The sequence below is a fragment of the Notamacropus eugenii genome, chromosome 2, assembly GCF_028372415.1.
Source record: "Notamacropus eugenii isolate mMacEug1 chromosome 2, mMacEug1.pri_v2, whole genome shotgun sequence".
Lineage (NCBI taxonomy): Eukaryota > Metazoa > Chordata > Mammalia > Diprotodontia > Macropodidae > Notamacropus > Notamacropus eugenii.
This window is the reverse complement of record NC_092873.1, coordinates 439,276,790-439,297,402: the sequence shown is the minus strand read 5'-3', so window position 1 is coordinate 439,297,402 and position 20,613 is coordinate 439,276,790. Positions and strand designations below refer to the sequence as shown.

The 20,613-nt window shown below is 42.5% G+C and overlaps 1 protein-coding gene across 2 annotated transcripts in view; it reads left to right on the top strand.

Annotated features, from left to right (window-relative positions):
* The window catches only part of PKP1 (plakophilin 1), a 77,625-nt gene that overhangs the window by 18,598 nt on the left and 38,414 nt on the right, over positions 1–20,613 (top strand). For both annotated transcript variants that reach the window (XM_072648230.1, XM_072648231.1), the window contains exon 2: positions 148–251. In XM_072648230.1, the coding sequence (XP_072504331.1) occupies positions 148–251 (104 nt within the window). The remainder of the gene's footprint in view (positions 1–147; positions 252–20,613) is intronic.

Genomic DNA, 20,613 nt, shown 5'->3' with positions numbered 1-20,613 from the left:
TATCTTTCTTCGGGGTTTTGTGGACATAAAGTTAAGATGACTTTAGAGGAGATAGTCCATGAGTCCATAAAGGGGTAACTAATGGATGTGGTTTTCAACAACAAATGAAGGAGTTGGTTTTCCTAATCTTGTACCTCTGTTTTCCAGGTTCCATGTATGATGGTTTGACTGACAATTACAGCTCTGGGACCACCAGCCGGAGTACCTATTACTCCAAATTCCAGGCAGGCAATGGCTCCTGGGGATATCCGGTAAGGAACTCACTTTGGTTTTGAAAAATCTAGAGTTTTTAAGGTTCTCAGACTGCAGATCTGGAGAACTGATGTGCGATAGGCATGTGATTGTCACTGTTTTTCAGGTGAGACTCAATGACCATGTCAAGGACAAGGAATGTCCAAATGGTAATACCCCTCCTCTAGGGACCTGCTAACTGTTTCATAGCTCTTCTTAATGGGATCTCCTGTTTCTATCTTAGTCTGATATTTCTGAATGTCTTAGATGAATGTCTCCCATAAATCTCTTTTGTATGTGTCTCTTCCCGTTTTGAATAGGGTGGGATTTGGAAGCAATTTATTCTCTTCAGGTCAGTTAATGGAACAATTCTAGCTAGAGACATAATTGTAGATTGATCACTAGAGATGCAAGGTACCTCAGAAGTATGTAGTCCAAATTCCTCATTTTACAGGTGAGGAAAATAAGACACAGAGAGGGGAGTGACATCCCACAGTCATTCTGGAAAAAAACCCATCAAACCCAGAAACTCCTGGATCTGATCTTGCTTCAGTATTCTATTTTAGTCCCAGGAATTTCTTTTGGATAATAGGATTTAGAGCAAGAAGGAGTCTTGGAAACTGGATATGCCAAATCCTCACTTTCTAGATCTGAGTCCCAGAGAAATGAAGTGATTTGCCCCAAGCTATGCTGCAAAAGAAAATAGCCAAGCCATCATTCAAAGTCAGGGGGCTCCTCACCCCAAATCCAGTAGTATTCTTTGCACTTTCCCATGGGGGCCTTAGGTACGTGTTCAGAACTGACCCTTTCCTAAATCTCTTAAGTACTTACATACTCATGGTTCCAGAGCATGGCAGTCACCCCATTACATTTTATTCCTGTTGCTCATCCAACAGAATTTGTTTCACCCTTGACTTCTAATGGAGCAGAAATCTTACCTATATCCTCTGATGTATCTAGATAAGGGTAGAAAGAAGGGGTGTGGCTATATCCAGGTCTGTATTTATTTGATCTGATTCCTTCCTTCCCGAACTCCTGTTGGGAGTGATTGCAGAGAATATCTTATTTTGGGTGACTGTAGAACCAGGGCTGAGGAGTGGAATAAAGTTGAGTGGCAGATTCATTTCTTTGTCCCACTGATTACTCACGACTTCATAAATACTGCTGGCCAAAACATCCTTCATGACTGAGATCTGGCCCAGGCTGACCCTGGCAAAGGTGACCAGTTGTCATTCATCTTCGCTGAGGATAGAACAGATAAAATCAGTTGATGGTGCTCCATGAGGGATATAGCTTCACACAAAGAGGCACAATCTACTGATAGTATATGTTGTTGGGGAATGGGCGACAGAGGGAGGCTGTGGAGTTCTCCTTGAGAAATCTTAAAAAAAACCTAATACAACTCCATTTATGGTGGGCTCCTGGAGGCAAGGAAATAAGCTAAAGAAATTTAGTTTTTTATTTGAGAAGAATTCTCTGGTTTGTATTTGGCAGCGCATGATAAGAATTCAGGATGGAAAAGGAGGAGGGATAGCTACTGAAAAAGGTTTGCTATAGTAGGTCAGATTCTACAATCAAGATCCCTTAGTACTCACAGATCTTAAATGCTGGTTTTCCTCCTGGTCAGCTGTTCCCTCCATGTTAATCAGGGTTCCTAGTCTTCTTGCAGGCCTAGGAATTTTCCATCTCCCAAACCTTCTCAGTCCAGTTGCAGCCCCACAAGGCTGTGCCTTGAAGAAAACTGATTTTTAATGAATTACAGAGGTATTGAGGGCTGTGGCAGAGGCTCTTTAAGGTTATCTTTGGCTGTTTCTGGGTCACTCACTCTGTTAATTGGTTTGATCCCAGAACTGACTTTACTCAGAGAGCTTTCTAGTCATAACTTTCTATGGGAATATCCATTGCTGATTCTGCAAATACACTCTCAGGGTTGTGTCACTTTGATTAGACATTTTTGTAGGAAGAAAACACTGGGGGCACTGTCTTATCTTTTTTACCCTGTCTTCAAATGTGTCCCCTGCCAAGTCTATCCCTCCCTTTATAACAGTCAGTTAAAAATCTCTTCCCCACCCACTGCCATCCCCAAACCATCCCTTCTCTTTTCCTTCTTAGTTGGCGGGACTTCAGACATTACTCACCCAGGACTGCTGCTGGGGCATGTTCCATCTCTGCTCCGTTCAGGAGAGGCTATGGGAATGAGGAGGAGCTGGGTACACAGACAATCCTGGGTAGGGGGTGGGGTGGGGAAGAGTTAGAGAAGAGGAAGTGGAATAATTGATAGTGGAGCCAGACATATAATCAGTCAGGGGCTGGGAGAAACAAAACAAAACAAAATCCAGGCTGAGACAGAAGGTGAACTGGAAAAGAGGTAACAGATCTGTGGTGGTGAGCTAATCATGTTCTTGTGGGATTTTCCCATGGATGGTGTACCTGGCTCAGAAGAAGAATTTTCCTTCCGATCTCTCAACCACTGACTGAAACAAAATGGAGGTGCTGGTCTGAGCACAAGAGGAAGGGGATGTGATTTACTTGTTTGTCAAGCAGCCAATATGAGAGGCTTATTTCTGGTACCTTTACTATGGCCCATGTAGACTTGGATCTTATAAAATTCCATACCTAGGGATACACAGATTTTTGAGCAGAGTGGACTTCATAGATACACACACACACACACACACACACACACACACATACACACACACACGCACATGTAACACAATAGAGATGAAAGATAACTGACCTGAATTTAAGTCCCAACTCTCCTGCTGACTAGCTATATGACAACATTAGTCTCTGAATCTCTTTAAAGCTCAGTTTTCTAGTATTAGGCTTTTTGATGTTTTCTGCAGATTAATAATAACATTTTGGCTTCTTGCTCTATTGGCTTCAAGTAGAATCCTCTCTTTGGCATTCAAAGCTTTTTATTACTTACACCCTGCCCCCACCTTTTCGGTCTTCTTACCCCCTTCATTCCACAATGTACTTTGTGATCCAGTAACTTTAGTCTCCTTGTTGTTCCTCAAACAAAGCACTCATCTTCCTACTCTGGGCATTTTCACAGACTTTTCCCCCATGCCTGGAATGCTCTCACTCACCTCTGCTTCCTGGCTTACCTGACTTCCTTCAAGTTCCAGCTAAAACCTCATCTTCTACAAGAAACCTTTGCCAGTCCTCCATGACTTCAGTGCCTTCCCTCTGTTAATGATTTCCTTTTTATCCCATATATAGCTTGTTCCTATATAATTGTTTGCACCTTCTCTCCCCCATTAGACTATGAGGTCCTTGAAAATAGGGACTATCTTTTTCAGTTTTTGTTTTTTGTAGCTCCAGTGGTTAGCACAGTGTCTGACATATAGTAGGTGCTTAATAAATATCTTTGGATTAAGTGGCTGACTGATTCAAGAATTATTCACCCCTCTCTAGGGAGCAGGTCAGACTCAGAGCAGCCCTTGCTACAGCCATTCTTTTCCCTTCTTTTATGTTTCCAGTGACCAGAAAGAAGCTCTCCAGACACTGGAATGAGTTATAGTGGAGAGCATTTCAGGCCCTATTAATAAAGGATATTTCTCACTCATGCATATTGGCCAAAGGAACCCACTCCTGCTTCAGATGGAGACCAGTTCTAGAAATTTTAATTTTAATATCCTATCTTCCCTCAGGACTCAGCTAGGGCAAGGCCTGGGATAATGGGAATGAGAACTCAAGAGGTGGGAATCACTTGAATCACTAGGTTTTTCCAAAGTCAAATATTCCCTCTCCCCAGATAGTTTTATTTGTGATTGGACTGAAGGGATATAGTGGTATTAAATCTTCAGAAGAATGTGGACTAGACACAGATATCAATCCATTTTGCTGTCTACCACAACCACAGGGATTGAATTTGTTTCCTTCATGAAGGGGCAAATAGATATCTATGAACCTTCAGATCTTTGGTGGGAGGGTGAGGGAGGTGGAGCATTTTCAAGGGACACATCCAGACCTGATGAATTTACAGAGTCAGGTCTTCGGGGGAGGTATAGAGGATTGGGATGAGACCTTTAGTTCATTGATATGGGGAATCTTCTTATTCAGAAACTCCCCCCAACAGTATAGCTCAGTACTTTCACTGCAACTTACAGCAAGGAGTGATTAAGTGATTTGTCCAGGATCACATGGTCAGAACATGGCAGAGACCAGAATTGAACCCAAATCTTTCTGGCTTTGAGGTCAGCTCTGTATCTGTTACAAAACACTGCTTCATAGTGAAGGTAAGTCATGTAAATATCAGGTCAAGAAGTCTGAAGGATTCACATGCTTTAGATGCCACAGTACTGAATCTGTAGATGGTGACTTTGTTCCCTGGATGCAGCAACCTAAGGATTAGCAGATGACAGAACCCAAGAATAACTAGTAAGAATTATATCTTTCCCCTGGATTCACTCTATCTGCCAACTCTATTGTTTTTCCATTTTAACCCAATCTGGCTCATCTCCCTCCAACCCTCTCTGTCCACTTCCCCCAATCAAGTATTGTAGAAAGTCCATCAGGCTATCTATGGCTAATCTGTTATGGTCCTTTCCTCTGGGGAAGAACTAATGCCTTTTTTTCCTCTCTGCTATATTTCTACCTCTGTCACCATCTGAAGGCCTCTTCTTTTACAGATGAAAAAACTGAGACTGTATCACAGGGCACTCAGGGATGGAAAAGCAGAACATATAATTCTGAGTTGGGGATTTTCCCAATATTCATACGGATCGTAGAACCAATGAATGCTAGAGATAATCACAGTAATCTTCCCCTATTTCTTTTTCTCTTCTCATCATTTTACAATCAACAGTATTGAATATCTACCATATACAGATTCTTGTAATAGACCCTACACAAGAGACATAAAAGAAGGGGCATCCATATTCCCTTCCATTGGGGAGCTTCTGGTCTAATTGGGAGACAGAGCATGCAGGGCAAGAAAGAAACAATTTAGAGCCCAAGTAAACAATTACATATTGAGGGCTTGTGGTATATGAGTTCTTGTGATAATATTCCATGGAGGTTACAAAGAGATAGTGCCTGCCCTCTGTGGGCTTCCTATTTAGTAAGATGAAGGAGACTGAGGCAAAGGGCATCCACTGCTTTCAGTAGCCCAGAATAAGAGGTTGAGAGAATGATGAAAGGAGTTCATGAACTCATATATTGATATATGGGACCTCAGAGAATACAGAGGATGAAGTGCATAAATCAGAGTCAAGAAGATCTTAGAGGAAGTCAGATCCAACCCCCTTGCTTTACAGATGAAGAAACTGAGACCTTAAAAGGCTGTAACTAGGTTACCCTAGTAAGTTGGAGGCAGGATTCAAATGCAGGCCTTTGAGATGCTCACTTTCATCACACATTCTTTCCACTCTACTATGCTGACTAGCATAGGATAAGGATGGGAGTGAGGTGAATCAGATGAGGTAAACAGTGCCCAAGCAGGTTGTCCTTCTGCCTAAAAATGGGGAGCTAGTGTCATTATATTGTTATGGTTGTAAAAATAATGTGACTTTTTATTTTTTATTATTGTATTCCTTTTAGGAAATGGAAATGCTGGGGATAGAAGAGTTAAATGTTTTAGAAGTGGAGTAAACATTGGTATGGGCAGAGAGGTGGGACATTGGATAGAGAGCAGGGCTTGAAAGACCTGAGTTTAAATTTGACCTCAGACACTTACTAGCTGTATAAGTGGGCAAGTCACTTAATCCTGTTTGCCTCAGGTTCCTCATCTATAAAATGAGCTGGAGAAGGAAACAGCAAACCACCCCAGTATCTTTGTCAAGAAAATCCCAAATAGGGTCAAGAAAGAGTTGGACATGACGGAAACAAGTGAACAACAACAAACGTTGGGATGGTCCACTGAAGTACTTGTTTTTTTAAGGGGAAAATTTTATTCGCTTTGCCAGCCTAGGAATAGTTTCAGTGCAATCTAGCTGAGAGGCAGAGGGATGGATGAACTGACTTGTAACCAACCAGGCAGGTCCCTGGGCATTCTATGCCATCCATACCTCTTCTCTTTGGAGTTGTTGTATCACTGGAGTTTTTAATCACATTAATAGATGATCGAAAAGTGGCAGAGTGCAATAGAATAGACCTGGGTTCTAGTGACCCTACAGTGTGACTGTATTTCTGTGATTTTTGGACAAGGCATTTGACTCATTTATCACAGTTTTTTGCTTCTTCATCTCGAAAATATGGGAACCAGTGCACATGATCTTGAATGCTCTTTACAGCTATAACATTGTAGATTCTATTTGGTTTAAGAATTGTTTTTTAATCATTTCCGTGATAAAGAATGTAATGTTGATATCCTGGAGCTGGTCCTGGACCCAGTCCTGGAGCATCATGGGATTGTTGGTCTGTACTGAGGCCTCTGCCCCAGTCCTTCAGATCAGATAATAACCTTCCGCACTGTCCTCACTACTTTCATCTAAGGATCTCCAAGTACTTGGCAAATAGGAGATAATTAGCTCTTGCAACACCATGGAGGGGTGTGTGGCTTGCCCTCATTATCACCATTTTGGGATGATGGGGAGACAGAGGCACAGCACAAGGATCTAGATGATGGATATTCAGCTGCAGAAATGGAACCCAGGAAACCTAGCCTCCATTTAAGGCTATTTCCTGAAGTTCTAAAAATCAGTGCCTCTTCCCTGAATCTGTGCAGCCTCAGAGAACTCAGCATTTCTTGAAAAGTCCAGGTGTGCAGAAGGCAGAAGGAGTGGTATCCGCTCCTTACAGGAATTTGGTTCTGGATGGGAGGAGTGATTGATGTGTTTGCCAAAATGGTGTCCCTGCTGCCAGCCAATGACTCATTCCCCACCCAACCCTTTGAGATAGGAACTTTCTATGAGGAGCTCTTTGGGGGGAGCCAGGTCCTGAGGCTTTTACCCGACAAGAAAAGGCAAGAAGACTTGCTTAGGGACAGAGAGTAAGCTATGAGAGGGGATGAGGGAAGAAATCAATGGTCCGGGGACATGCTGTAAATCTGAGACATCCCTTTCGTTTCCAGGGTTGCCTAAACTAGTAGGCTATGTTTCCTCATGTCAAAGGCCCCATTTGCCTACAGGACACTTCTCAAGTCTAAGGCATGGGATAAAATAATGTGGTAAACCACACCATCTTTTTTTTTTTTTTTTAACTCTTCTTCATTTTAGAGGGGTGGAGTAAAAGGGGAGGGATTCTGTTTGTAACTGCTTTCTACTTTGTCTTCCCAAGGAGAAATTATGGTAGTTTTTCAAGTTGGGGCAGGATTTGAGGAGCTATATTCCTATGTTTTTTGTTTCCTCCTTTCTCCTGCAAATCTAATTGTAGTCTCATAGAGTTACTTAGCTCTAGACCCTAACCAGTGAGATGAGGGAGGGGCTCCTCAGAGACATCTCTTCAGAGATATACCATATACCACAGTACCTTAATCAAGCAATCAGTCGACAAATGTTTATTAAATATATATCTATATACTTAATATATACCTATATACTGTATATTCTTAATATATATATATATATATACATATATATGCCTAAGTATATAATAACTGTATGTCAGGGGAGCATCCAGTTGGTACAGTAGACAGAGTGCCCAACCAGGAGTCAGGAAGACCTGAGTTCAATTCTGACCTCAGACTAGCTGTATGACCCTGCCTCAGTTTCCTCATCTGTAAATTGAGCTGGAGAAGGAAATAGTGAACCATCCCAGTATCTTTGTCAAGAAAACCTCAAATGCGATCACGAAGAGTCAGATTTGAAGGAAACAACAGCAACAAAAATAACTCAGAGATGAAGACTCAATCGCTGCTTAGAAGAAACTCCCATTCTAGTGTTGCATGGTGTTAGAAGATACTGTCTGGACATGAGGAGACAGGTGAGAGGAGGGAAAGAGGACTAAACCCCATCCAGAAAGCTCCCATTGTGAAGGTGGAGACACTGTCCTGGCCCTCAGGGAGTTTCATTGTCAATTTCAGAATTAACCAACATTTATTAAGGACCTCCTATGGACAGATCGCAGAGCAGGGTGCTCAGTCTTCCCAGTCTAGAAAAGGACATGGGCCCAGAAGGAACTGAAGCCAGGTGGTGTTCATCAAGGGATGTATCTTGGGGAGATGAGTTTGGGGCTAGTTTTGGGTCAGGGGAAAGCCAGAGCTCAGTAAAGAAAAGGTAAGGGGGGGACGCAAAGAGGGAATGGTCTGATACGTCAGCAGTGGGAGCTGCCTAGGTATGTCCTTTATATTGGAAGAGAGAGCTGGGGCGAAGGGGGAGTGGAGGGGAGCAGTGTCAAGAGTAAGCATTCCTCACCAGATGGTATGCTTCCTGGGATGGCTTCTTGCTACACACGCCTGCATCCATCCTCTCCTCTCCATACCTGCTTCCCTTGCCCTAGGAAGACCCTTATAACCACCTGCTCAGCTTCTTATAATAGCTTCCAAATAGTATTCCTGACTTGACTTTCTCCCCTAAATAGCACATCTTTTAAAAGCTGCCAGATTAAACCTTTGAAATCTTTTGCTCAAAACTGCAGAACTGAAGCATTTCACTCTTGCTGGTTCTCCCACTTACTAGCTTGGGCAAATCACTTCACCTCTTTGACCTCAGTTTCCTCATCTATAAAATGAGTATAACTTGGACTAGGGGGTCTCTGAGTTCTCTTTCAACTTTAAAATGATGATCCTGTAACCCTTGTGAGTAAGTTCAAGCTGTTTGCCCATCATCCAAGGTCCTTCACAGTCTGATAACTATCTTGTGATCGAAGCTTTATCTCCTACTGCTTCCTCCTTCATTTGCATGTGTTCCGTCTAATCTTCACTCCCTACGCTTCGTCCATATTTCCCTTCTCTGTACCTTTGCTCATAGTGTTTGTTCCCTATGCCTGCAAATCCCTATTGCCACATCCCCCATGCAACTTTTAAAGCCCCACAAAAATGCCTCCTCCACCATGAGGAGGACAGTTACTTTTTCTGTAAAATGGAGATGCAGAAGTTTCACAACTGGAAAGGACCTTAGAGACCATCTAATTAGAATCACACAGATAATAAGTATCAGAGCCAGGAGGCAGAGGCAGGTCCACTGGCTCCAAACCTGTATGTTTGTCACTTAAAAGGATCAGGGCTGCCCTGACTTAATGAATGTCACAGTGGCAAGGGATCTCAGAGGCCAGCTAGCCCAAGCACCTCAGTTTATAGAGGCAGAAACTGAAGCCCAGAAAGAAGAAGCGATTTCTTATAGCGACATGAGGAACAAAGAAGATAATGAAAATGGGAAAGCAGTTTGAAAAAGCTAAAATAACTTTACCATAAAAAACTTAAAATAGTAATATTAATGATAAGAATAATAATAGCTAACGGTTACATGTTCTTTTAAGATTTTCAAAAGCTTTTTCATTTCCCTATCTCCCTCAATCTTCACCATAACCCTGAGAGGCAGGTACCGCTATTTTTCAAATAGGAAATGAGGAAATTACAAATGAGGAAACTAAGACAGAAAGAAATTAAGTGACTTGTCTGGGTTCACATAGCTAAGAGATGTCTGAGATAGTGTTTGAACTTGAAATTGATTCCAAAATCCCTATTATCACCTCGCTGCCAAAGGAGGGTCTGCAGTAGGCTCTGATACTGCCTTACTCCTGTTAGTTGGAAATGATCTCATCTTTCTCAGTCTTATGTAGTATCAAAAGTGCAGCTGTCTTGTGCATGAAATGTGTATTATAGTTATTTATGTGTATTTGTCATATGCCTGATGAGCTCTACTGCACCAGAAAGCAGGTCTTAACTCAGTTTTGCAATTTACCTAATCTGTATTTATCCTCAACTACCTTCCCCAGTGCTCTACACCCCATGTCTACATCTAGACAATCTTTGGGGCATTGATTTAGAGCTAGAAAGGACTCTAGAAGGCTAGAACTCTCATTTTACAGAAGAGGAAACTGAGGTCCAGAGAAATTGTGACTTGCCCAAGGTAACACAGGTAATAAATAGTAAAGAAAGACCTTAGTTCAAATCTAACCTCAAACACTTTATTAGATGTGTGACCCTTGGCAAGTCACTGAACTATCTGCCTAGGTTTCTTTATCTGCAAAATGGGGATAATAATAGCATCCACCTCCCAGGATTGTTGTGAGGATCAAACAAGATAGTATTTGTAAAGCACTTTACAAACCTTTAAGCACTATATGAATACTACTGCTACTACTACTACTACTACTACCACTACCACTACCACTACCACTACCACTACCACTACCACTACCACTACTACTACTACTACTACTACTTCTACTACTACTACTACTACTTCTACTTCTACTTCTACTACTTCTCTTCCTCCTTCTTCTTCTTCTCCTTCTCCTCCTCCACCTCCTTTTTTCCTAGAATTGGAACCCAGATCCCCTGAGTCCAAATCTAATGCTCTACTGCCCCTTCTGCATCAAAGAATTGAGTTAAATCTTCAGCTTTTCTGCTTTCCTTCCAAATTTTCTAGTCAGCTTTCTCCTGAAAGGATCCAGTTGAATTTGATTCATCCATTGAGATGGCAAGGATAGAAATTCCCATTCCTTACTCTCCTTAACCAGAATGGTAGCAATTTGAAATCCTGTTTTAGTCTTGCTTCCTTCATCTATCAATAGCTTTAAGATGGGAAGATTTTTGAGTCTAGTTTTGTGTTGTAATATTTCCTTAATAATGGGACAAATTTTTTAAAAAAACTTTTATTATTATTTTTTTCCTTGTTTCCTTTCCTCTCTGTGTCACTGTGAGGAGTTCCTTCTTCTTTGTGGGCTCCAATGTCCACATCTATAAACTGAGGGGTTTGGACAGGATGACCTTTGAGGTCTCTTCCAACTCTGACATTCCGTGAGTCTATAAGCAGCCATGGTCCCTTTAGTGACAAGTACACTAGTTTGGGGTCAGTGGGTCTGAATTCACATCCTGGCTCTGATACTATCTAAATGACCTCAGTCTAGTTACAATTTTTGCTGAACTTAACTTCTCTTGAGTTCACCAGGGAGCTAGATGGTGTAGTGGATAGAGCACTGGGCTTGGAGTCAGGAAGATCTGAGTTCAAATCTGGCCTCAGACACTTACTAGCTGTGTGACCCTGGGCAAGTCATTTAACCCTATTTGCCTCAGTTTCCTCACCTGTAAAATGATCTGGAGAAGGAAATGGCATACCACTCCAGTATCTTCACCAAGAAAACCCCAAATGGGGTCACAAAGAGTCAAACATGACTGAAATGACTGAACAACAGCGAGTTTTTTGGAAGGGGTCATACTAATCTCTAAAATCCTTTCCAACTGCAAAACTGATGCATTCCCATTTTACCGATGAAGTAACTGCATCCCACTGAGGAACAGTGAAACATCCAAAGTCACATAGAAAATTAATGGCAGAACCATGACTGGCCCTCAGATTTCCTGACATCTAGCCTTGTACTTTTTTTTGCTTGGTAGATTTGTCTTACCTCCTTTTTTTGTTTGCCAACCCCCAACTTTGTCCCCCAAAGTTCCCCCACCAAAACCATGTGTAAGGGAGCTGTGGAAAAGGCAAGGAATGTTTGGGGCCATCACTGAGGTATTTGCAGCCCACTGCAGTGTTAAAGTTAGGGATATCTTAGGAAAATGCTTCAAGAGTGAAAAGGGAGAGAAGGAAAAATGAAGAACACAAAAAGGAGGTGAATGGGGGGAAAGTCCTTGGTTGGTTTTCCTGTATTTTTTCTGCTGGTTTGCAAGTTTTCCTTTTGTCACTGGGCTTGGTGGAGACAAAAGAGGTGCCATTTCGTAAGCCTGTTGTAGGGTGCTCCCCACCCCTCAGCCAGGGCGGGAACTGGGGCACCTTCCCTGGGGGCCTGGGAGAGGCCCTGCTCTGGCTTGTCTGTACGAAAGTCTTTCTGCCCAGAGTCAACGTCAAATTTGAGACAAAGTGATGAGATCAGGTAAGAAGAGAGCAAGTGTGGCAAGCATGCCCCACTCTCTCCATTCCCCCTCCAATTCTTACACACCTAGAAAGGGAAGGAGGGACCAGGGCTTCTAGCTTTCCCTTGGAATTCTGTAGATGGGTTGGGATCAAGGGTTCAGAGGATCTTGGGGCCTTGAATTGAAAGATCTAGTCCAATCCTCTTCTATTACAGATGAGAAAATTCGGACGCAAAGATGTGACATGTAGTTATCTATTAACCCAGAATTCAAATCCAGACCTGTCAATTCCAAAGCCAGTCCACTTGCACTTGGCATTCCCAGTGAAAGCTATGGTGTTTGGAATAGGAAGAACTGGTTTGCATGAGATGACCTCCCTGAAGGAGGCTGGAAAAAACCCAGTATGGCAGGTCCCTGAAACTTTCCTCCTTAACTACAAATGAGTTCAAATTTCTAGCCTTCACACCTTAGGCTGTCAGATACCTATTTTGTCAGTTTAACTAAATAATTATTCATTGTTGTCTCCCCCATCCCAACTTTTGGAGCTGATCCACAGTGATGTTAGAGGGTAATCTGACCACAAAACACTAGGGAGCTTGAAAATACTGACAATACCTTAAAAAATGGGTCTGGAGGAACAGAATGCTCTTTAGATAACACAGGATCAGAAAAATTTTGGATCAAAATAGAAGCATTTAGGTCTGTTTTCATAGTGAAAGGTCACTGCTTGTAGAAGACATTTTCAATGATACAAAATTTAATATTTAATGTATTAGAGTGGAACACAATTTATACATTAGTTTTTTTGGGGGAATCATTATTAACATGGCAAAGGACACAGAATTGTACAAAACACAAGGCTTCTTCTTCTGCACTGAGGGAGGGGGCTCTCAGATTCCATCAGTCTGCCCACTCTAAGCTGGGACCTAGAACCTAGGAACACTTCCTCTACAAGATAAACTTTGTGGGGGCAGGGATCACATCTTTTATAAATTTTTGGAATCTCTCCTGATGCCCAGCATAGTGCTCTGCCACCAAGAAGGACTTAATCATTGCAGGTTGAATGTAATTGAATTCATCCACAGAGAGCTCTGCTGGGGTGTTTCCCCTCTCCTCTCATTGCTGGAAAGGCTTAGTGTGGGGTCGATGGGTGTGCGCCCTGTGCACAGCTCAGCAAGACTTGACTAATGCCAAGTGAGTCATACCTCTCAGCCTCAATTACCATTCTAAGGTGTGACTCCTCAGTTTTCTCTGTTTGGTCTGGCCTGTGCTCAGATGTGGCTGGGTGGGGTAGAGGTGAGGGGTTGGGAAAGGCAGCCTGCCAGTCCTCTTTGGATGTTCTCTCTCCTTTTCTCTGTTGGCCTGACCCCATCTAACTCAGGCAGATGGATGTAACTCCTTGGGTCAGTTGAGCTTCCTCAGAGGTCACTGTCTCTAAGCAGGGCTGAAACAAAATCATTCCTGATGGAGGGAAGGCTCAAGTAGCTTTTGGTGATTGTTCTCTTTTCAGCAGAGGCAGCTTGGCATGGGAGTGTGGTAAAGTTAAAAAAATAGATTTGGTTCTGGAATCAGGAGGCCTGGGTTCAAATCCACTTCTACCACTTAGTTCTCAGTTTCCTCATCTGTAAAATGGAGGGATTAAACTAGATGGTCTCTGAAGGCTCTCCCAGCACTATGGTCTTATAATTAGAGTACTGGCTTTGGTGTCAGGAAGATCTAGGTTCAGATCCTATCTCAGACACCTACTATGTTACCAGGACAACTCATTTAATTTCTCTGAGCCTTAGTTCTTCATCTGTAGAATAGGAATGATAACACCTACCTCATTTGTTGTGAGATTCAAATAGGATAATGTATTTAAAGCACTTTACAGACTATGTAAATGTGAGTTATTATTATCTACAATCCCTTGGGGTTCTCCTAGGAGCCAGAAAGGAGTCTGATGTTTTTAGACCCTGACATTTTCACTGCAGAAACCTCTAGTTTTGTTGCAAAGATGCCAGTGGAGAGCCCCCCAGGGCAGCCCAGACCTAAAATATCTCCTCTACAAAGGTAGTTTGGGGATAGATTTATTAGGTTCTGAGAAAACTTTTAAAGTTCTATACTCACTTGACCTCTTTTAGGCTAAACATCTATAACAGTGTTTGTGTTTGTGTGTGTGTGTGTGTGTGTGTGCATGCGTGTGTGCAGCATGCATATATAGATCTATAGATGTGTGAGGTGTGTATGTGTGTGTACATGGATGGTCTCTGTTCAGAAGAAGAGGCTTATTACACAAGATGGTGGAAGACCCGGCCAACTGCTCCTCCCTTCATGGTGAAATACTCAGTTGTCTAGTCATCAGGACCAGTTTCTTTCCCCAGGTGTCTCCCCCTGGAGAGCCCTTTGGGTTGAATGAGCCTCTGGCCTCCTGATCTTCATAGTCACCGTGTGCCCCTTAGCAGAGGCCCAGAGACCCCTCTCCATATATTGGTGAATGCTGTGAAAGGATGGAGGTTTCTTAACTGAACCAAAGTTATCATCTTGTATGTGGGATTGAGCCAGACAGGGAACACAGTGTAGCGGAAGCAGGGGGAGTCAGCTTTTATATAGTCCTTTCAGGTTTGTGAAGTACTTCATGTGCATTATCTCTTCTGATCCTCACAATAATCCTGTAAGGATAAGTACTTTGCCCAAGGTCACACAGCTGCTAAGTGTCTGAGGTGAGACTTGAACTTGTGTCTTTCTGCTTGGGTCTTGGTCCCATCCACCATATTGCTTCCCAGAATGAAGCAACCTCTGTCAGGGGAAAGGAGCTGAACTAACTAGGGAGTAGTATGAACAAGAGATTCCTGGAGACCTGGGTATATCTCTGAAGACTCACAGAATCACTGAGTGTCAGAAGCCTCTGAGATGCCTCATCTTCCTTCTCTCTCTTCTCCAAGTAGGATAGCTCATAAACCAGTTAACTTGGGGATGGTCTCCAAGGAAGGTAATTCCATAACTTCCCTCAATCCAATCTCTGCTCCGACATCACCAGACCCGTGGATTTGGGAACTTTTTTGTCATGTTGAGTCCACATGTTGCCCTCTTGCCCCTGCCCTATCCTGACCCTCTGCACTGTCCAGAAACTTACCCTGAGAAGTTTAAAAGGAGTCAGGAAGGTGATTTGAGTTAGACAGTGGTATTCACAAGTAACTAGTGAAAACTGTGGTGGTATTGGTGGATGTGGATGAGAATGATTTTCTGGAGGTTCCTAAGGGAGGGAGGTTTGGACTCTGCTTCCTTTTTTAAATCAGATCATGAAGTTTATTTGTCTGAAGTGGCCCATATTGGGTTGGGCTTTTCTTTCCAAAATCAAACAAGAGAACTTTGGTGGTCGTGTTGTCTACCCTTTGCCCTTCAGCCTTCTGTGACCCTCAGAATTCTTTCTATACAGAGGCTAGCCATTCATGTGCCACCAGGAGTCACACAGACTCCACTTCCCAGATTAGGGTTAAGAGATGAAGAGAGGAGATTCTCCTAGGAGAGACACTCTCTACATTCTGTCATGATTTGGGACACTGTCCAGAAGAAAGCCTGTGATCAGTTGCTTGGGTCAGTCCAGTCACTCAAGAAGATAATCTTTGAGTGGTAGGCCCATTGGTCAGACTTTGAGTCCAGTATCCCAGAGAAGAAATGTGCTTCCCTTCCCAAGGCAAAGGTAACATGGCCAGAGTCACGATCTTCCAGATGAAGGCAATACTTTCTCACAAGATCCATCAATTGCAGAGAATTTAATGGGTGAGCCTATACTTTGATTTCAACTATGAGTACTTCAGGCCAATCTGAATTTTTAAAATTGAATTATCTAGCTAAACTTGCTAGTGAAGAACTGTCCCATTTCCATCCTCCATGTATTTCATGGAAGTAGCTGTGATAAATATCATTAGGCTTTTTTTTTTTTTTTTTGGTGGGGTGGACTAAATATCCACCAATTAAATTTTTAAAAAGTATTTTTTTAAACATTTCATGTGATAATAGATTTATAGTTGGAAGGAACCTTAGAAGCCATGGAGTCCAACCTCCAGCCTCATTTTGCAGGTGAGGAAACTGAGGCACAGAGAGTTAGTAATTTGTTCAGAGATACACAGTTCGTAAATGTCTTCAGTAGGATTTGTACCTGGCTTTTCCTGACCTCAAGCCTAGTACCCAATCTAGTATACTTTGCTCAATCTCATTTGATATTATGACTTGTCTGATTTACCCTCTACTACCTCAATGCAGAGTTCTTTCTAAGCAGTCCATAACTATTTATTGATGTCTTTGGGGAAAATGATAGTACCACTGAGTACTCTGGTGATGCTGGTAAGAGATGCAGAAGAAATAGATGATGTGGTCCCAAGACAGGTTTGAAAAGAGTAGCTTAGTCTAGGTAGGAGTGAGACAGCACACGCACACACACACATATACACTCATTTACACACATGCACACACACACATGCAAACTTCCTTTGATATCTGGCTCTTTTCCCATCATCTGTAAACAGGTCTTCAGAGCAATGACACACCTCTGTCTGAAAGAAGCTCTCACTGAAGCACCATTACAGGGCACTGATCTGGGAAACACAAGAATCAAATTCCAATCCCAGTTTTGCCACTTACCAGCTGTGGGACCTTGGGCAAGTCACTATCTCTCTGGGTCTCAGTTCTCTCATTTTGCAAAATAAGGGGGTTGGAGTAGATGTCCTCCAAGATTCCTTCCATCTCCAGGTCTTTGATCCCTTGAGCTCTGATTCTAGGAGGTAGCATTTAGAGTAGGAATGAGGGGTGTAATTATCTCTTTGGGGGCTCTTGGCTATGCCTTTGAGGAGACAGGCATCTTCTTCTGGAGGCTGACTGCCCCTCAGCTACGGTGTCACTTCAGTTGTGACTCAGGGCACCAAATTAATCCCCAACTGCATGAAGGTGCTGAGTCAGCGATGGCCTGCTCCCTGATGCTGGCTTTCTTTCCTACCAGCTGCTGCCCTTTCCTGGGCTTCTCTGCTTTCTAGACTCTTTCAGCAAGGGTTCGGGCATCACTTGCAGAGCAGGCTTACCATGTGATACACATGGTAAACCTTAAAGCACCATCTATGTTGGTTGTTATTATTAATGATAATAATACTTAAACTGTGGCAACTGGTAATGGACTTGAAGGTTTGCAAAGCAACTTTTATGTATTAATCTCCTTTAATCTTCGACCATCCTCTGAGGTGGTGCCCAGGGATCATTAGCCCTATTTTACATAAGATGCGAGAAATTATGTGACTTGCTCATATCACACAGGTTAGGATGCCAAGGTTAGGATTCGAACTCAGGTCTCTCCTGACTCCAAGTTCAGAGCTCTTTCCATTACACTGTGTTGCCTCTCCAAGACCCCCCAAACACCCACATTTATTTGCATGCTATTTGCATAGCAAGCTAAGATTAATATCTCACATTCACATAGCCTTTTGTATTTCACAAAGTCTCTTCCTAACAATGGCCTTGGAAGAAGATACTACAAGTATTATTCCCAATTCATAAACAAAAATACAGTTTCAGAAAAGGTAAGTGATTTGTCCTGGGTCACTTTGGTAGTAGCAGTTGAGGCAGATGCTCTTAATCTTAAGATAATGCCCTGCCTATTCTGTGGGCTTCCACAGTCTTTTATGTATTTTTAATTTAGTAACAAAATCTGTGGATATTCTTTAACTCCCAGTCTTGCTTCTTGCCTTTTGCTTGGTCATTCTCCTCCTAAGTCAGTTTGGGCTGAATCTGTGCAGAGGAAGAGCTGGTTAGACTTTATCAACTTGTCCCTCCTCTGCCTGAAATCCTAAAAAGGAGGGGTAGGATGAAGGGTTGGGCTTAAGGAGTAATCAGCAAACCTTTATTGAATATCTACTGTGTGCTGAGCCTTGTAAAGTCATACCCCACCTGGTGCCATTAACTGTACTGAGAAAATGTTAGACAAAGTGAGGCAAGAGGCAGCGACTGCCATAGGGGTAATTTCTAGAAATAGACATTAGGTGAACAGGGTTTTCACAACTTCACAAAGGGGTGTTAATATTATTGGGAAACACAGTCAGTCCCATTAACCATTTTTTTAAAATCTGAAAAATATATGGAGGTTTTAGTGGACTTTAAGCTCCATGTAATTTACCATGATTTGGCAGCCAAAAATTAGTGAGATCTTAGGCTGGGCAAAAATGGCAAGAGCCCCTTGCACTCTGCATCAATGAGACGTCACCACAAAAGATATGGTCAGTTTCTCAGTGTCCAATTTTAGAAATGATGCAGGGAAGCTGGAGGAGGGCAACCATGTTGGTGAAAGACCTCATAATCATACTGTATGAGGAGCTGTTGAAGTAACAGGATGTTTAGCCTAGAGAAGAGACTTTGCTCTAAGTGGTACAGTGGATGGAGCATGGAGTCAGGAAGACCTGAGTTTAAATGTGAGCCCAGATAATTAGTAGCTGTGTGACCCTGGGTAAGTCATTTAACTTGTCAGCCTCAGTCTTCTCATTGGCAAAATGAGGAGAAAAAAATAGCACCTACCTCCCAGGGTTGTTATATGATGATTAATGAGAGAATATATGTAACATGTTTTATAGATATTAAAGCCATTATATAAATGCCAAGTATGATTGTTAGTCTCAGTTTATTTGACCCTAAAGGAGAGAATGAGCCTCACTTATCTGGAAGCTGAAACAAGACAGAGTTAGGATGATCATTTATTTACGTGCTATTGAGTGAACTGTTGTGCAGGTATCCACCTGCCTGTCAACAGGCCATTTATTAAGGTACTCTTATGTTCCAGGCACTGGCTGTACAAAGACAGGAATACAATAGTCCTTGCATTCAAGGAGTTTATAGTACAGCATAAACCCTTTGAGGGTGGGCATTTTCCCCCTGTTGTGTCCTCAACACCTAGCACTTAGTGTTCAGCACAGGGTAAGTGCTTAATAAACACTTGTTGATAGATTATAGGTGGATATGAAGTGGGCTTAAGAATATACAAGCTACAGAGTAAGTGGACTCAAGGTATGGGTTAGATTGGATGGTCTCTGAGATTGCTTCTAAATGTGATTCTATGTACCTTATACTGAGAAGCAACCTCAGAAACCATCCAGTCTAGACAATCAGGAGTAAGTGGGTAGAGTACTGAACTTGGAATCAGGAAGATTCCTCTCCATGAATTCAAATCCAGCCTCAGACACTTCTTAGTTGTATGACCCTGGGCAAGTCATTTCATCCTGTTTGTCTCCGTTTCTTCATCTGTCAGATGAACTGGAGAAGGAAATGGCAAACCACTCCAGTATCTCTGCCAAGAAAACCCTAAATGAGGTAACAAAGAGTCAGACATGACTGATAAATGACTGAACTGAAGAGAACTGAATCTTATACAGTATATGCCTGTGTTAGAAACCTTGCAGGGAAGGTCTGGGGGTGGGGGTGGGGGTGGAATCATCGTGATAGAAAACATGTCTCAGTCTTCAAGGCACAACTAATTCTATCTCTTTCTTTTCATCTTTGAGGGAAAGGAGAGTGATGAGAGAATCTTATGAAAAAAACTTATGAATTACACACTTAACTTCTGTGAAATATACAGTGTATGTGTATGCCTACACTTTGGAAGACTTATGTTCCTCAAAATGTCCGTGTTGAGTGCTTTGCTGGGGTGTGTGACTCCGCAGGGAAGAACAGGGTGTGTCCTGTTGGTAGCCTGTTTAGCAGGCCACACCTTGCTAGCAAAAGCTTCTTTTCAAATGATACGTATACACACACACACACACACACACACACACACACACACACACACACACACACACACACTCTTTTCATCTGGATCTGGCAATAGGCATATAATATAGGCTTCTGCTGGTGGGAAACCAGAGACCTGGGGTGGAATATGGCCAAGTTCCCCTGAAGTGTTGGCCAACACAGGGCCATGTTTTACCCAAATTATTCAAATTGGATGGGTCAGAGGACAAAGGAGAGTGGAGTATCTGGTTCATTGCAGAGGGGAGGAAAGGATCTGATCTGTGTCAAGAGCCAGTTGATAATATCCTTGTAAACTTGCAGTGTGCCAAATTTGTGTTGGAGCTTCCTATGCCACTGAGACTGGGAGACACCAAGTCCTGCCTGTAGTCCACACAAAGCCTCTGCTTTGCCACAAAATTTTCAAGACAAGTCAAACAAACAAGTGTTATGGAGCATCAGCACTGAATTAGGCACTATAAAAGGAGCAGGGAAAATGTCTTTGTCCATAAGGAGTTTAGAATCTAGTTAGGGAGATGAGGCATATTTACATGAAACAGAGAACAATGCAAGGCTGTCATCTACCATTGGGTTTTCATTTATGCAATACAGACTCTATTTGTAGGGATTCTGAGAAGAGAATGATCAATAGGATTAGCCAGAAAAAGCTTTCTGAGGAAAGTCTGGACTATGGAATTATATGAGCAGAGGGGAATGAGAAGGTATTCATC